The sequence below is a fragment of the Gorilla gorilla genome, chromosome 15, assembly GCF_029281585.2.
Source record: "Gorilla gorilla gorilla isolate KB3781 chromosome 15, NHGRI_mGorGor1-v2.1_pri, whole genome shotgun sequence".
Taxonomy (NCBI): domain Eukaryota; kingdom Metazoa; phylum Chordata; class Mammalia; order Primates; family Hominidae; genus Gorilla; species Gorilla gorilla.
Genome location: NC_073239.2, coordinates 88,526,363 through 88,543,483, shown reverse-complemented (window position 1 = coordinate 88,543,483; position 17,121 = coordinate 88,526,363). Strand labels below are relative to the sequence as shown.

The window sequence follows — 17,121 nt, the reverse complement described above, 5'->3', positions numbered from 1 at the left end:
GTTCAGTATCCCACTTCCCGCAAAGACTCCTAGCGTTAAATGATGGGGTTCAAACGGTGGGCTCTCCAGGCAACAGATTAAAAATAAGAGAGAGAAAGCAAAAATCCTAATTTTCAGGGGAGGGATGATAAAAATAAAAAAACAAAACACTGAAGAAGGCGAACATACCTCCCCTAGCAGTCTGTTTAGACTTGTGTGGTTCATTACAGTGGCCACGGCCAGCTGTGGCTATTGAGCACTTGAAATGTGTCTAGTGTGACCAAGGAATATCAAATTATATTAAATTTTAATTAATATATGATTTAAAAATGGATACTTAATTCTGTTATTTTAAAGATTTTAAAAAGTCCATCTGGAAGAATCTGGGTATATTAAATCTACCTTTTCATTGTAAATTTTATGAAATCTAAATATACATCAAGTATCACCAATGAAAATTTAGCATTCTAATTGAGATATGCGGTAAGTCTAAAATGTACTTCAGGTTACAAAGACTTAGTCCAAAAAACCATGTAAGATGTCACAATAATTGTTAAATGCTGAAATCACATGTTAATTCATGTTGAAATAATATTTAGATATATTGAGTAAATAAAATGTATAAATTGGTCAAAAACAGTGTCAACATTAATTTCATCTATATCTTGGCACTTTTTAAAAAAATCTGGCTATTAAAAAATGTAACATTAATATGTAGCTTGCATTATAGTCCCATTGGACGGTACTGATTCAGACAAAGGCTTGAAAAGAAGAAACTCTCTTTAAAAGAAACTGCATAGCTTTCCACTCCCCAAACTTTGGAGTGCCCATTCAAAATGGGCTTAACTTTCTACCTGTCAAGTGGTATGAAATCCTATGTACTAGATTCATCTAGTACATAGCATGTTTTAACTGCTCAGAGTATTTTCTAAACGCAAATAGTTATCCATCCCAATTATAGTCAATTGTTCTGTGCTTTCATTCTACAACTAACCAGAGCAGCTCTCAGACACTATTTCCTTGATAAGAGGTTTCGGATCTAGGTCTTCATTGTTGGGGGTTCTGCCCCAACCCTAGGAAACTACAGACCTCCCTGGTCTCGGGTGTTCACCTAGGCTCAGCACCTGAGAAGTTCTGGAACAGCCTCTGTGTTGGGAGCTTGGAGTGAAAAACCCAGCTTTCCCAGCATGTATGAGAGGCGGCATAGTAGCATGGTTAAGAGACTGGGCTCTAGAATCAAACTGACTGCATTCCTGTCTAATTCTGCTCAACACTAGCCAGCTAACCCGAGCCAAGTGACCTGGCTTAAATTTCATCATCTGAAAATGGAGATAAAAGCAGTACCTACCTCATAGGTTTTAAAGATTAAATGGGATATACATGTAAGATGTCTAGAATAGTTTGGGGCTTATAACAAGAGCTCAACCAATGCAGTTATTAGGATATGTGCAAGGATGGTGACAGCCAGCAGGAGACCAACATAACCTCTACTTGTTTTTTTTCCCTAAGCTATGCTTACTCTACTCCTAGACTTAATCTGCCTTACCCCTAGAAATATACAATTGTGGATCTCACAAACTGTCAATGTGCACAGGTCACTTTCTGTGCAGGTAACATTTTTTAGGGATGGAAAGATACGCCAAATGTCCATATTTTGAAAGGAACTGATGCACATTAAAAACATCTTACAAATGCCAGAACATTACCCTTACACATTCTGGCACTACACCCATATCGAGCTAGCGTCACAGGTCCCTATCCCCTTCAACTCCTAACTCTCTAGTATTCTTACAAGAAAGGTCTCTGCAGATAGAGGCCTGAATTCTGATACTCATGTGACAACGTCAACAAGTAACACTGAAACAATTTCAATAATGCTAAATAAAGTATAGAAGCGCTTCTAAGCTTGTAGTCAGACTGCTAACGTGAATCAAGTAAGTCAGAGGCAAGGATTTAGGCTTCTTTAATAACAATGCTTTTCAAAAACTTAACTTCTCTACCCTATTTATTATAATCGTTCTTCTCTGCTCTTGCCATGCCAAAAGAAAAATATAATTAGCAATATGAGTAATCAGTTGGTGACCAGATGGTATGGATGAAGGACATCACCTAAGAAGGAGGTGCAAATGGAAACGGCAGGTGTCTAACCAACATGCTTGGGTAATGTCAATGCCACCAGATTACATCATCATGTGAATTCAGCCATCCACATGCATGGTTTAAAGACAAAAAGAAATAGTAATAGACTTCCTATTGCCACTTTAGAATGCAGAGCTGAATGGGGCCTCTATGTGATAACCAGCCAACATCCACAGAGCCCCTGCTGTGACACCCATACACACCTATAACAGACACTGTCAGAGCACGGATTGTGCACCCTGACGATGACAAAAACGTGCTGGAAGTGGGATCGGATGTTTTTTGGGCTGAATGGCTGTGCTCCAGGCTCTTGGAAAACAATTGTTACGATATCATTTCCAATGTGCCGCTTCCTCAGGAGCTACAAGAAAAAATAAGCAACCAACATAAATAACAATCATTTGCTTCCCCCGCCGCCCCAATTCCCTTATATAGCTGTATTTAAAACATCCATTCCTAATCAGTACACATTAAGGTAGGTAATCTACACAGGTACTGTCAATGTTTTCACCTGCCTTATTCCCTCTAAGGAAGAACATAGAAACGAATATTCTGAAATTTGCATAAAAGATACAGCCATTCAAATAGATCTACCCAATATCTGGCATATTATGCCAGGTCCCAACATCTCCAAACCCTCGGTTTCTATAACAACAGTGTTGTTCCATTTTCACATAAGAAAAACACGTGCCATAGGGAAGATTTTTAGAGATGAGAATGGCTGAAATAATTACAATGTAATTTATGTTCTGGTTTAATTGGTCTCATTGAAAGAAAATGTGGTTAAGGTGTTTTCTGATATATGTTTTGTGTCACAAGCTGGGCATGTAGAAAAGAATAATATTCCAGAATGCTGCAACAATTAAAAGCAGGTAAATTTCAGGTTTAAACAGCTTCTTTAATTGCAATGAAAGCTGCTTAGGGACACCCTCTGTTTCACATTCACTGGGTTTTGGATGGGTGGCTTTCAAACTCAGGCACCCCAAATCATCCTAGGTCAGTGCCTTTCAGCAGTTAGTTCAATAGTGTAAAGGAAAACCGAACAAAATTTGTGTTTCTCAAACTTACTGTACGGAGGCTCTTAAAAAAGAAAAACAACTAAGTGTGACATTTATATAAACTATCCATTAGACATAAGCTTGTACTTATAAAACTTGTATTTAAAAAAATATTCTCTAGTGACATTAAGGCATACAAATTGCAAACCAGTAAAATCGGTGATCTAGTATTGGCTGCCAGCTGGGAGAAATAATAGCCTTTTAGATTAGGGTTGCAAATTGGGAGTTAGAATGTTCAGGAAATGCACTTTTAACCTCAGGAATTTGAAAGCATCCCAAATTGTCTTCTAATGAAGCAGTTTATTTCTGAGTTCATTTCTAAATATGATATACAAACAGATGTTATGAAAATAAAGGCTGGTGTGTATTGATTGCTCTACAGAACATACCAATAATTAAAGATTATTAATCTACTCAAGATCTTGGACATACCAAAAACAAATACTATTTATCTACATGTTATGCCATTCCTGCATAAATGATGTCATTTTCTGTAATATTATTCATTCTTCAAAATATGGCTTGACATATAAAAATAAATCTCTTAATAAAGGACCCAAATAGAAACAAATCCATTTTTCCATCTTATACTACATATAATGAAAAATATTTTATTAAAAATATTTGCAAAAGAATTTTTAAAGATACATTTTTCCTGTTTTTTTTTTTCTAAGCATAAAGTAATCTACATAGAGGAAAATAAATTTTTTGGCTAGAGAGTGAAAATTTTTTCATATGTTGCAGTACCAATTTCTTTCTCATTCTGATTTAGGACTGTAACATTTTTGCCTTGATTGGACTCCAAAATTAAATAATTGAGAGAGCTGCCATTTAAATGCCCACTTTCTCTGCCTACCACTTCAACTCATTTAGTTACAAATAATCAATCCAATCTTGTTAGTAAATTTTTTACCCTTACAAATCTCATCTTTCTCTTCTAAGTGATCAGGCAGAATAAGCCTTTATGCTCTCTTCAAGGATCATTTTGTTAATGTTCTTAAATTTTTTATCTACTGACTGGTCAGAATAAGTTTATTATGCCTTTCTTAGCATGGTGTTTTTCTTTCAAAGAGAGCTAAAATCTGGAATTTGCATAAAACAAATTATCAACAAAGTACAGATCAGGGAGTTTATCTTAAAACAGGTTTACTTCAGATTTATAGCTGATTCATTGCTTTGCTCCCTATTTTTTATTACACTGGCAATCATGAAAGGCAAAACTTTGTTACCTAGATTTGTGATTTAATCAAATGTAAAGTGATAAAGTGTTAGATTAGATCAGTGTTTCGTTAACTTCTGTGAAAGAGGATGTGATTCATTCTGCAGCTGGCCTGCGTCTGTTAGCACAACAATTGACAAAAACAAAAATCCATATCCATCTGAAGGTCAGAAGTAAAATTGGACTGCTCAAGTTTGTAATAGCTTTTAAAAGAAGTGTGTGTTAGCTCTCTGGTTCTTTTAAATTTCAATTTGCTACTATTTATTTTAAAATATTTTTAAAAATCAACTACCACATATTCCCTAAAACAATAGTGCCGGTTTCCAGTTTGCTCTGTAACAATCTGTCACCTCTTAGTTTCCACATTTTACTACCTCACTTACACTTTAGTAATTGGGCATTGAGCTTTTAGATCATTTTAAGAGAAGCTCTGTGTATGATGTGCACATATGCAATTGTTATTTATGTTCTTTGCTATCTCCCAATGAACATGGTAAGGAAGAATATCATTCTGTTGACATTTGACTTTTTTCTAAGTTAGTATTTTATATCTCCTTTGAAATGTATAATGCAACCTCAGAACTTTCCTATTCTGTGCACTGACCTCTTGAGATGAAACGTCACCCACTCATGGATGTTCTTTGCAACCCTTCAGAGTCATGTAATCACCAATGATTTCAACTTGTTCCTCAGATTTCATGAAAACCTCAATCCCCGTGGGTGAAAAGCAAATGATTAATTCACAAAGGCATCCAGCTGGCTGTTAACCTAAAATTTGTGTCTCTTCATTTGTTTTCAGCTCATTTGCTATTCCTTACTTCCACAAAGCACAAAGCTTCCCGCTGCTGTGACAGGTGCAACACTAAATTCTGGTTTAAGATTTTACAAACTTGCCACTTAGGCTTCTAGAGGAAATGAAACAAGGGTGAAAACACAGATAACAGGAGGATCTCTTACCTGTTGCTTGTTGTTGGGTGTGTATGGCAGCATGGTAGAAACATGGAACATAATTTCATAATCTTTGTATGTTGTGTACAGAGAATGGGTTCCAGTGGAGTCAGCTACAGTTAAAAAAATATAATGATGAGATGACTATAACAGGAAAAATAATTTATTTAAGAGAAATATCTCAAAAAAGAAAAGAGAAGAAAAGAAAATGATTTAGGATGAAAAGATTCTAGACAAGACAGGTGTTCTTCCTATTTTTTTTGTATTTGATCCTCTTTGGCAGTCTAGTGAAGCCTATGGATCAGATCCCTTCTCAGAATAATATTTGTAGAAGTATAAAATAAAAAACATAAGATTTCAAAAGAAATTATATCGAAGCGCACAGTATCAAATAATTTTAAATATGAATGCACAAGATTTATATAACAAGATTTAGCAGTTGGTCTAATATCTACTGTAATGCTGAAGACATGATGAGCACACTCTTGAGATGTCTGCAACAACAAAAAATATAATACGAAAATATCTGTGCTTTCTATTGGCAATGAAATCACAGGTAAATGAATTACTGTGGTTTACTGCCTATGGCCATAATGAACAGAAATGCTAAATTTCAACTTGGGGTCAGTGAAAATAAAGAAAATATTATTTCCCATCCAAGTTCACAGACCCCTGAATTCTGTCAACACATCAAGTTAGGAAACATTTTTCTAATACTTCCAATTCAAGCAAGAGACTTGTTTTGTTCTTCAAAAAAAAAAAAAAGACAATAATTTAACAAGACCATTAACACTGAAGAACAAAGGTGACACAGCAATGTCTAACAATTTTTTTAAGACTTAAGCATGTTGTGTTCTCACTTTCCTTAAGAAAAAAAAACCTCTACTGCCTTTATCTTAACAAAGTTTCAGAATCAGTGTTCCCACAAATACCTGGAAGCTACAGAAAAAAGTTATCAACTTCCCAACTCAAAGGGAATACCTGTTTAGACTCAAAGGATCTGGACTTAGGGGTTGCAAAAGGAACAGAAGTACATTCACTGTAGGTAAACTCAACCCTCTATCAACCCAATTTTTTTTTTTTTTTTTTTTTTTTTTTTGAGACAGTCTCGCTCTGTCGCCCAGGCTGGAGTGCAATGGTGCGATCTCGGCTCACTGCAACCTCTGCCTCCTGGGTTCAAGCGATTCTCCTGCCTCAGCCTCCTGAGTAGCTGGGACTATAGGTGCATGCCACCATGCCTGGCTAATTTTTGTAGTTTTAGTAGAGACGGGGTTTCACCATGTTGGCCAGGATGGTCTCGATCTCCTGACCTTGTGATCCACCCACCTTGGCCTCCCAAAGTGCTGGGATTACAGGCGTGACCCAACATGCCTCGCCTCGACCCTATTTTTTGAGGACCAAAACACTTGATGGCATTTTAGAGAACGATGCTCTCAGACAAAGTCTCTGACATACACCAAAAGGCAACAGTAGTTCTTAAAACTTAGTATGCACAGCATCAGCTGCGGAGCTAAATTAAGAGGCAGATTCCCAGGGCCCACCCCCCAAAATACTCCTCAGTCGGTATAGGGCCTCACAGGTGAATCTACTCTTCACAGACACTCCCAGGTAGCTCTAATGCAGTATCTCCGCTGCCGTTAGGTACTGCTCTAAGAATAGACTACAACTGTGGCTTGCAGACAGCTTTCTAAAGATATTCTAGAGCTCTGAGTTTCAAGCTTGAGCTTGTTGGAGAATCTTAATTTTGAAGCTGACATAAAATGCGAAGGCTTAGAAATAGTCAAAAATAGAACAAAGCAAAGACTACTTTTCAAAAATTGGAAAACTATGTAACAACATATAAATATCCAAGAAAAATATCTTCTAAGTATTAATGACCATCACAACAAAAAAACTGTGTATTACTACAACAAAGGATTCAACTGAACTATTTAAGACAGGTCTTGAATGTGAAGAACTTATCTATTGTCAAGAACCCTTTCTATAAATATGTATAGAACGGATTAGCACATTTTAAAACTTTAAAGTGAATGTGTCACCACTGACGTGTACTTATACATGTGTTTCAAGTCAATTTTAAGCAAAATTAATGAAACAGAAAAAAAAAGACTGTCATTGGTATTCATTTATTACACTGTGCTTTATATGCCTGGTAGTTCTAAAAGGATTACTGCCAGAGAGGAAAACTGCTGGGGAAGAAAACACTGAAGATCATTTGTTTTTCTGCTTCTAGCCCCTTCTCTCTGTCCTCCACGTCTCATTTCACACAATGTATGCTATCTGACCAGCCTTTTTCTGAGGTCTTTTAGATTCATAGAGTTTTGCTGACAATTTTCAACAGTTTGGGAATAGTTTCAGAAGTTTCAGAGATGAAACTAGGGCTAAAATAATGAAACTTTTCTTTCCAAGAAGAAAAGAATTCCAAAATCCTGAAATTACTATGCACTTCATAGAGGTATTAAACTTTACCAGAAAGAATGCAAAAAGAATGTTTGCTATAAAGAAATAATTAACAGAGTAAACAGACAACCTACAGAATGGGAGAAAATATTTGCAAACCATACACCCAACAGACTAATATCCAGAATCTCCAAGAAGCTTAAGCAAATCAACAAGAAAAAAACAAACAGCCCCATTAAAAAGTGGGTAAATAACACAAATAGACACTTCTCAAAAGAAGACATACACGTAGCCAACAAACATGAAAAAATGCTCAACATCACTAATCACTGGAGAAATGTACATTAAAACCACAATGAGATACCATCTGATATCAGACAGAATAGCTATCATTCAAAAGTCAAAAAATAACAGATGTTGGCAAGGATTTTGAGAAAAGAAAATATACATACACTGTTCATGGGAATGTAAATTAATACAGCCACTATGGAAAACAGTATGGAGATTTCTCAAAGAACTAACAATAGAACTACCATTTGACCCAGCAGTCTCCCTACTGGGTATCTACTCAAAGGAAAAGAAATAATTTTATCAAATGGCACCTGCACTAATTTGTTTATTGCAGCACTGTTCACAATAGCAAAAGCATGGAATCAACCTAAGTGTCTATCAACGGTAGACTGGATAAAGGAAACGTGGTACATATACATCATGGAATGGTACGCAGCCGTAAAAAAGAACATCATCATCTCCCTGGCAACAACACACATGCAGCTGGAGGCCATTATCCTAAGTGAATTAATGCAGAAACAGAAAGTCAAATACTGCATGTTTTCACTTACAAGCAGGAGCTAAACAATGGGTACACATGAACATAAAGATGAAAACAACAGACACTGGGGAGTCCAAAAGTGGGGAGGAAGGTTGAGAGGAAGGGTTGGAAAACCCTACTCCACCTCAAAATCTCCACCTACTGGGTACTATGCTCACTATTTGGCTAACAGATTCACTAGAAGCTCAAGCCCCAGCATTATGCAATATACCCCTGTTAACAAACCTGGACATGTCCTCCTGAATCTGTAATTTTTTAAAAGAAGACTGTTTACTATATTACTAAGGAATAGAGCATCCAATGCTCTTATTATAATATTTTTAGTGACCATGAAACCCTGAAACTATGAAAGTTTTAAGAGAATGACTATCAGGAAAATGAAAAAAAAATGCTTTTTTATCTGGTTGAAGAGCGTATCGAGCAACTCTAAAGGGACAATGTGCTTGTAGAAGAAGGATGAAAGAATGATGCTACTTCATATTTGTATAGAGCTTTAAAACTTAATAAGTAAATTCAGGCATTATATAGGTCACCTTGACAATCACATGATCTGCCTCCTTGACAATCACATGATCTGCCTCCAAATCTTTCTTTATGAAAAGTCTTATAGCTCTTTTAAGATCTTGAACCTCAACTGCATTTATAACACTGCTGAAAAATGGAGGAGAAAACAAACAGTCACTAACATTGCAGCAAATTAATGAAGGCAGGGCTTTGAAGGAAAGCTTTTACAGAGGGCTTCTAAGTCTCCTGTGTACTGACGTGACAAACAAGCCTCTGTCAGAAAATAATTTCCCCAAATAATCCACGTACACAGCTAAAAATGAGGATGGTCTCCAGCTTTCAAATAACAAACTGCTTGGTGGGGAGTTTATTGTATTTATTGTAGTGTGAGAGAATGGTAATTATCTAGGTTATATCATCCAAATAAGGAAACAAAAAAGAAGGAAAAATCCCCTACTAAAAATTTCTTCATTGCAGAATTGTTCCAGCCTGTGACATATTTATTTGTAGCTTGCTTGTTTGCTACAAATCCTTATTTTTGAAATGTGTAGATGGTCTTTGCACAGATAACTGGGAAAAAGAAGAAATGGTTCAATAGTTCATTACCTCCCTGAGCCTCGTCCTCCTTTACAAAAATACTAAGAAATGAATATGATGATAATGCATGAAGTAGAGCTATCTCATGAGCTGGTTTGAGTACTGTTAGCTCAAGGGCTTAAGAGGGAGGAAGACATAGGCTAAAGGCCGGTCTTGGGGCTTTGCTATACTTCATTCTACATTTATGCTTTCTCTGAACACTTCATTAACCACACTACTGGGATCTATTCTACTTTCCTAATGCTTGCTAGCTATCTAACCATGGGCATGTTACTTAATCTAAAGAAGCCAATTCTGTAAAGTGGGGATAAACGGTATCTAGCAGGTTTGTCGGAATTAAACGAGACGGCATACATATCAAAAGTATCTGGGACTTCTGCTTCCAGCCATAATGAAGTGCTTGATACAGCACTCACCACGCCAATTGTGAATAACTAGAAAAAATGATATAATAGCTGAAACAACTGTTTGCAGACACTGGACAACAGGCAGCCTTGGATAGTGATCCTTGAGAAAAAAGAATACAGAAGATGAGCCCTATGACCCCTGGGCTTTCTACCTTGAGGTACTTGTGGGACAGTGACACAGAGCAAGGTACTGAAGGGGGAAGCCAAGACAGACTCGAGTTCAGGAAGTCTGAGGTGGCTGATATTTGCTAGGCAGAATACCAAAGAGAAAGAAATATCAGATGAAAGGTTCAGAAATCTGAATGGGGTCCCTTTGAGTCTTGAGTTGGACAGTAAGCCGCATATGCATATGCATAAATTCCAAAAGCCAAGCAAAGACAAAATATTAGGGAAAGAACAACTACCAACGAATTATAAGCCAAACAATTCCACAGTTCACACTGGGTTGGGAGACATTAATGAGTTCTGAACAGCCACAGTAGACACTTCATTGAATATTCAAGTACTGAGGTGCCAGAAAAGTCATGCCTTAGTAGTAGGGCTAAGTTAGCCAGAGTAAAAGCTACTCTAGGTATGCTTTAACAAAGCTTAAAAATAAGACTCATAAAAATCAAGCTGTTCTGCAACTTCACTGCCTGCCAAAACAAAACTCAACACTTAAAGAAGATAACAAAATTAAGACACTGAACAATGAAACATTTATAATATCCAACATCTTATCAAAAACAACCAGACATGTGAGGAAGTAAAATATGTACAGAGGAACCCCATTAAAAAAAGAAACTGAAAATGAGAGAAATGATGAAATTAGCAGATGAACATTTTGAAACAACTATTATAAATGTGTTTAGGGATCTGAAGGACAGCGAGAACCTAATAAGGTGAGAATAGAAGACATTTAGAAAGATTATCAAATGCAACTTTTGGCCCTGAAATATAATATCTTGAATGGAAATTTCACTGGACGGGATTAACAATGAATTAAGATACCATGGAAGAAAAGAAAAACACAAGGAGCTTTAAGATACATTAATAGAAATTATCCAAACTGAAGCACAGAAGGAAAAAAAAAGGTTAGGGGGGAAAAAAAAAAGAACCAGGGCCTCATTAACCTGTGGTGCACCAGTGAGTGATATAACATATGTGTAATTGGAGTCTCAGAGAGATGGGAGGTTAAGACAGAAAAAATAAAGAAATAACAGCAAATAGTACTTTAATTTGATAAAAACTACAAACCCATAGATTCAAGTGACATCTACAGTGGGAATGATCCTTGAACATTTGTTCTGAAAAGCACTTTTTTAGAAAAAGAATTATATTCAAAGTTTCTTGACACAACATAAAGTTAGATTAAGTATGGTGAGATTACATCACAGCACATAGAACGAAGTCTTATCTCTAGTAGTGTCAAGCCCAGTAGGAGGCAGCTGAGGTGTACAGAGGCTGGCTGTTGCCTATTTTGGTGGTCTGTGATTATTTTATGCAGGTTTAAATGGCATAGTGAATAGACTCTAGTTTTTGCCCCTATTAATAAGCTTGGAGTAAAAGAGATGATTTTGCGTACTGTCTTCTTTGGGGCTTCAGAGTAGGAATACTTCCCTACTTTTCGTTCATTTTAGGAAATGCGACATTTTAAAAGGACAGAAAAGGACACTTTTCTTTGAATCCTTCTCAGGAAATATGCCCTGAAAGGTCAGACATGCCTCATAAAGTTGAACTACTTAAAGGAGAGTAGTTCAGTGAAAAAGAATCTTTCCCTGTTGAAGGTATTATATAATTCCAAAACTACACTAAGAGGCTGTTTGGTAATCCAGGCTCACCCCCCTCTAGCCTTTGCAGTTGTTGGGATAATTGGGCAAACTGTGCACAAAGTGCTTATTTTGTGTATTCCACTGCCTTACTACATGTCATGTTGCTTAACGATACCCTAGCTATACATTTCTCACATCACCCTTCATCACAGATAACACACAATCTTATCAACTCCCAATCTGACCATTCATTTATAGTTTCACTGAGCTTATTACACATTCTCTTCCCAGATCCTTTCAATAACTGTTTGTGGTAGTGATAATTTATACAGCACAACAAATGGGGGCAACATGAATGAACTGTACCGGGTGAATATCCGAATAGCTGGATAAGAAGAGTTTAAGGACATACTGAAATTTAACATCTTTATGCAGTTGCAAGCAGAGTACAGAATGTTAAAATAATATTTAAGCAGCTAGGCTATTTATGGGTTTTAATAGTCTCTCTTGCATGTCGTTTCCAAGTTGGCAACAGCAAAACCATGGCAACAGGAAATTCTTCCCTGCAGTGGAGTTTATGAATGCTTTTCTGTTTTCATGACTCAACTCCTTATTTAATTTCCTGTACAGAAAATCAGAGAGATTACTATAGACTGCAATACAGATGTGCTAATCCCAAGACCCTCTCAAAGAAAAACAGGTCACAGGTGTCTATGGATGAATTTAAAGATAAAATTTAAAACTGCTTTCACACAGACACATAGCAAAAGTCAACACGCTCTTTGATTAGTCCCAGCTAACCAAAATAGGCATTTGAGAATGTTAACTATTTTACTGACAACTTGGGGACTGGACATGGACAACCTTTTAGGTTCATGCACCATAGTTAAACAGATTGTTTCATTATCATGCTTTTAATCAACACATTTTATGAGCTAAACTAATTACCAAAGCTAAAAAGCCTATTTTCTCAGAGATTAAGTAGACTGTGAATAATAATAATAGAAACAAAAACCCTAGATATAAAAAGAATACAAAAAAACAAAACCAAAGGCTGACTACATAGATAAACATGAAGACTATGAAATGAATTAATGGAAGTCAAGACTCAGATGGTTGTAAGTTTCCGGAGTTTTTAATCACCCTAACATTTGGCTAAATGTAATGAAATTTACACAATGCTTATCCAGGAGCAATTCTGCATGATCTGTGTCACTGCCCCACTCCATCCACACACCTCTGACAACACTATTTTTTTTTAGAGTCCAATTCTAGCTACTTTGGTTATCATCTTCAACTGTTCTGGTGCTACATCCTCCCTCTCTGGCTTTCTCTCCCCCATCACCAGCAGTGTTCTGCGATAAATGGCAATGTTGCTTTACGGATAATTTAGCAGATGCACAACAGCACAACAGGGGGAAAATAAGCCTAGTAGGAGGGTGTAAGTATTTCTTACTTTTGGTATCAAGCTGTGCTCGATACTTCTCAAATCCTTTGAGCCGAACTCGCTCTCCCAATAGTTGAAGGAATTCTTCAAAGGCTGGGCCAGCTGACTCATTGTTGTACATCTCTTCTTCAGTGCTCTGTCCAGCTTTGCAGTACATGATGCCTACTTTCTGCTGGTAGTTCAGCTGTGAAGGCAGGTAATACAATGCATATAAATATAGGCAGATCCACTTTGTCCCACTCAAATGCTAAAAGGTCCTATAGGGCACATGCCCAGAAAATAGCTAACACCTTTCTTCTCTTGAAATCCTTCTGTATTTTCCGTCTTTGATCCAAAAATAAGTGGAGCAGGTATCTACAAACTTCATGAATTGAGAAAAAGCCAGAAAAATAAATGAAAATTTCCTGTATGTAAAGATCATGCACCATTAAACAGATCTGTTGGTACTATAGGAAATTTCTGTTAATCAATTACAAAGTACAAAATGAGGTTATTAAAAAATCCTGGTAACTAAAGGCAATTCTTTTTTTATGGTGTCCCCCCTTTTAAAAGGGAGGTCTTTACAAATTTAAAAGCAGAGGTCTACTTTATAAAACATATTTTAAAATAAACTGTTTTGCACTAAAAGGTCCACTAATATTTTTGCAGGTCTTTTTGTAAAATTAGAAAAGACTCATCTCCCAATACCCTTTTCCCAATATATTAAATTATAAACCTTGCCTATATCTTTGTTATAGCACTACTATCATCAATACTGTACTTAGAGCAACTTCTCTTTCAAATAGTTTTCCAAAGGATGAGTGTCTGCAGAGAAACTTTAAAAGAGGCCTCACAATGGCAAATCAGCTCATGGCAAATATTTCTTCCTCAAATGCAGTTAAAATGAAGGATTAAGAGATTTACTTATAACATTAATCAAAACATTTATTCATCATTGAAAAAGTCCAGTCATTTTGCAAACAAATTTTAAGGTGTTATTGATCATTTAACAAGCAATGAGTTTTCAACATAAAAATGTATACTTTGGGCTGGGCACAGTGGCTAATGCCTGTAATCCCAGCACTTTGGGAGGCTGAGGGGGGCAGATCACTTGAACCTAGGAGTTCCAGACAAGCCTGGGCAACATGGCAAAACCCTGTCTCTAAAAAATGTACAAAAATTAGCCAGGTGTGGTGGTGCACACTTGTAGTCCCAGCTACTCGGGAGGTTGAGGTTCGAGGATCATTTGAGCCCGGGAGATTGATGCTGCAGTGAGTCATGACTGTACCACATACTCCAGCCTGGGCAACAGAGCAAAACTCTGTCTCAAAAAAAAAAAAAAAAATTGGACTTTGAATTCTCCAGTGACATCGGGACAATTCTTATCACTTAATCCTATTTCCAGAGTGTCATTACAACCACCACATCAGTAAGGTTTTATCTAATAAAAGGGGGAAGGGAAGAGGTGAAATTTTAATAGCTAACATTTATTGAATACCTACCATATGCCAAGCACTACGTGCAGTGTTTAACATACATTAAATTCTTACTCTCACAATAGCCCACAAGGCAAATATTACCCCTGTTTGACAGATGAGCAAAGAGATCAGAGAATGCAAGAGAGAGGAACTAGTACAGTAGGGAGAGACACAAGATCATAAACAGTCAGTTCTGTGACTCAGCTCCATTAAGTATCACCAGGACTCAACCATGTTTGTCTTTGGACAACCGCTGCAACATATGTCTACGACTTCTTATTTGCAATTCTGAAGTTGAAAGGTAGAAAGCAAATTTAGGCAAACACATTTGGCAGCAAAACTTGATATGGGGCTGACATTAGTACTTTTAATTTATTCATCTTTGTGTGAATATTCATGTTTCCCCTGCATAATTGATTGTGGGGTACTGCCCCAGATCTCACTGGGAATATTACTATATGGGTCATACATTTTATTATCCCTCTAAAATCTGAAAATTCCTCAATTCTGAAACACAGCTAGCCCTGCCACTTTATATTAAGGGACTATGAACCTGAACTACCATTTTCAGCTTTCCAAATCAAATGGTTCAAATCGTGATAACGGAAAATGTCACAGGGGAGAAAACAAACGAACAAACAAAAAAACACCTTTGCTTGCTTTGTCTCCCTCCCCTGCACCCTGCTTAGCTGACAAGAAAGCTCAACAGCCTTTGCATTGTGCATAGACAGGAGAGTTCCTGGATATATATATATATTTTTGAGATGGAGTTTCGCTTCGCTCTTGTTGACCAGGCGGGAATGCAATGGCGCAATCTTGGCTCACTGCAACCTCCGCCTCTGGAGTTCAAGCGATTCTCCCTCCTCAGCCTCCCAAGTAGCTGGGATTACAGGCATGCGCCACCAGGCCTGGCTAGTTTTTGTATTTTTAGTAGAGATGGGGTTTCACCATGTTGGTCAGGCTGGTCTTGAACTCCTGACCTCAGGTGATCCACCTGCCTCGGCCTCCCAAAGTGCTGGGATTACAGGCATGAGCCACTGTGCCTGTCCTGGAATATTTTTAAAATAGCATACAATCTGACCTACTGCTACCTTGATTATGAACAGGCACACATTTGGGACTTAGTTCATTTTTGTATAGCACACATAAGAAAAAAAAATCAGGGTAAAACTTGCTGCACACTACTGACATTTAACCCCTTTCTTAGCTGGCCTGCTTCTAATGGCTGAATGTGGCTAATGCTTAGAAGGGAACGCTCCCACAGGTAAAGGTTTCATCTTGGCTTTAGAATTGAGCTAAGTACCCTATTAGGTCTCAACAAATAAAAAGGGAGAGATAGTCTCGATGTATATTACAAAAGAAGTCCTTAATACAGCCAGATTCCAGGGCTGAACATTACCTGACTCTCTCCCTCCAGGGAGAACAAAAAGATCAAGCAATCTGTAGACAGGAAGGGGCTTTAAGTTACATGCTGTCTGGCTATGCCTTCCAGAACAGCCTTCGCTTGCAACAGCATAAAACAAAACTCACCCTGACTAATGGAAAGCATTACAGCAACACTGAATTTGTGGGTGCCTATTTAAAACTTCATAGATAGAGGCCTAAGATTTCACTGTGCAACACTCAAAAGGATTAACTTATTTAGATTCATTTATTTAAAAAAAAAAAGTTTCCTGCAGAAAGAAGATAAGAAAACATCCCCCAAAGTAGTGGACAAGCAGAATTCAAGGACAGGACAATGTGCCTCTTTTGACTGAATTCTATACCCTAGTGAGCTCCACCTGCTGACAGAACAAACCGGTTTTGCCAGTTGTGAAAGGAATGATCCTTTAAGAGGATTAGGAAATTCCTTACAATGTCAAATTTCCTCTGGTTTGAAACTGTGTCAAATATCACTTGCTGTATCCTCAAAGGTGACAATGTGACTGTATCTTGATATGTACTCCAATTAGATCAAAGGTAGGTAGCATTCTCCGAACTCAGGCTCCTAGAATCCTTAGCAGCCATACTCCCAGATAGAATGAGATGTTGACAAGCAGAAGTTAAGTAAATGTAATCAGGAACATTCTAAGAGAAGGAGCTAATGTACATGGAGTTGTAAAGCCATGATGTGGGGATTTTGGATTGCTTTGAGGTTATATAAGACAGTATTTATTGTCTGAGAAACACACAAACATACCTACATGGGCTTATGGATCTACATATACAATACTTTAAGGTAATGATCAAAATAGAGTTATGATGACACCAGAAGCCCTCCTGGGAACAGGCTAGGTTTATCCACAGTTTAGCATTTTGCTTTGGATAACCTCTGGGTCATTTAGCAATGGTGCTATAATTCATGCCTGCAGATCAGCTGTTCATATGAAGCACTGAGGGAAGT

General features: G+C 37.2%; 1 protein-coding gene across 37 annotated transcripts in view; it reads right to left on the bottom strand.

Moving 5' to 3' along the window:
• SIPA1L1 (signal induced proliferation associated 1 like 1) overlaps nt 1-17,121 on the bottom strand; it is a 415,163-nt gene that overhangs the window by 75,576 nt on the left and 322,466 nt on the right. For all 37 annotated transcript variants that reach the window (XM_063697940.1, XM_055362226.2, XM_055362236.2 and 34 more), the window contains 3 exons: nt 13,291-13,465; nt 5,353-5,456; nt 2,322-2,479 (listed from right to left, as the gene is read on the bottom strand). In XM_063697940.1, coding sequence (XP_063554010.1) covers nt 2,322-2,479; nt 5,353-5,456; nt 13,291-13,465 — 437 coding nt within the window. The remainder of the gene's footprint in view (nt 1-2,321; nt 2,480-5,352; nt 5,457-13,290; nt 13,466-17,121) is intronic.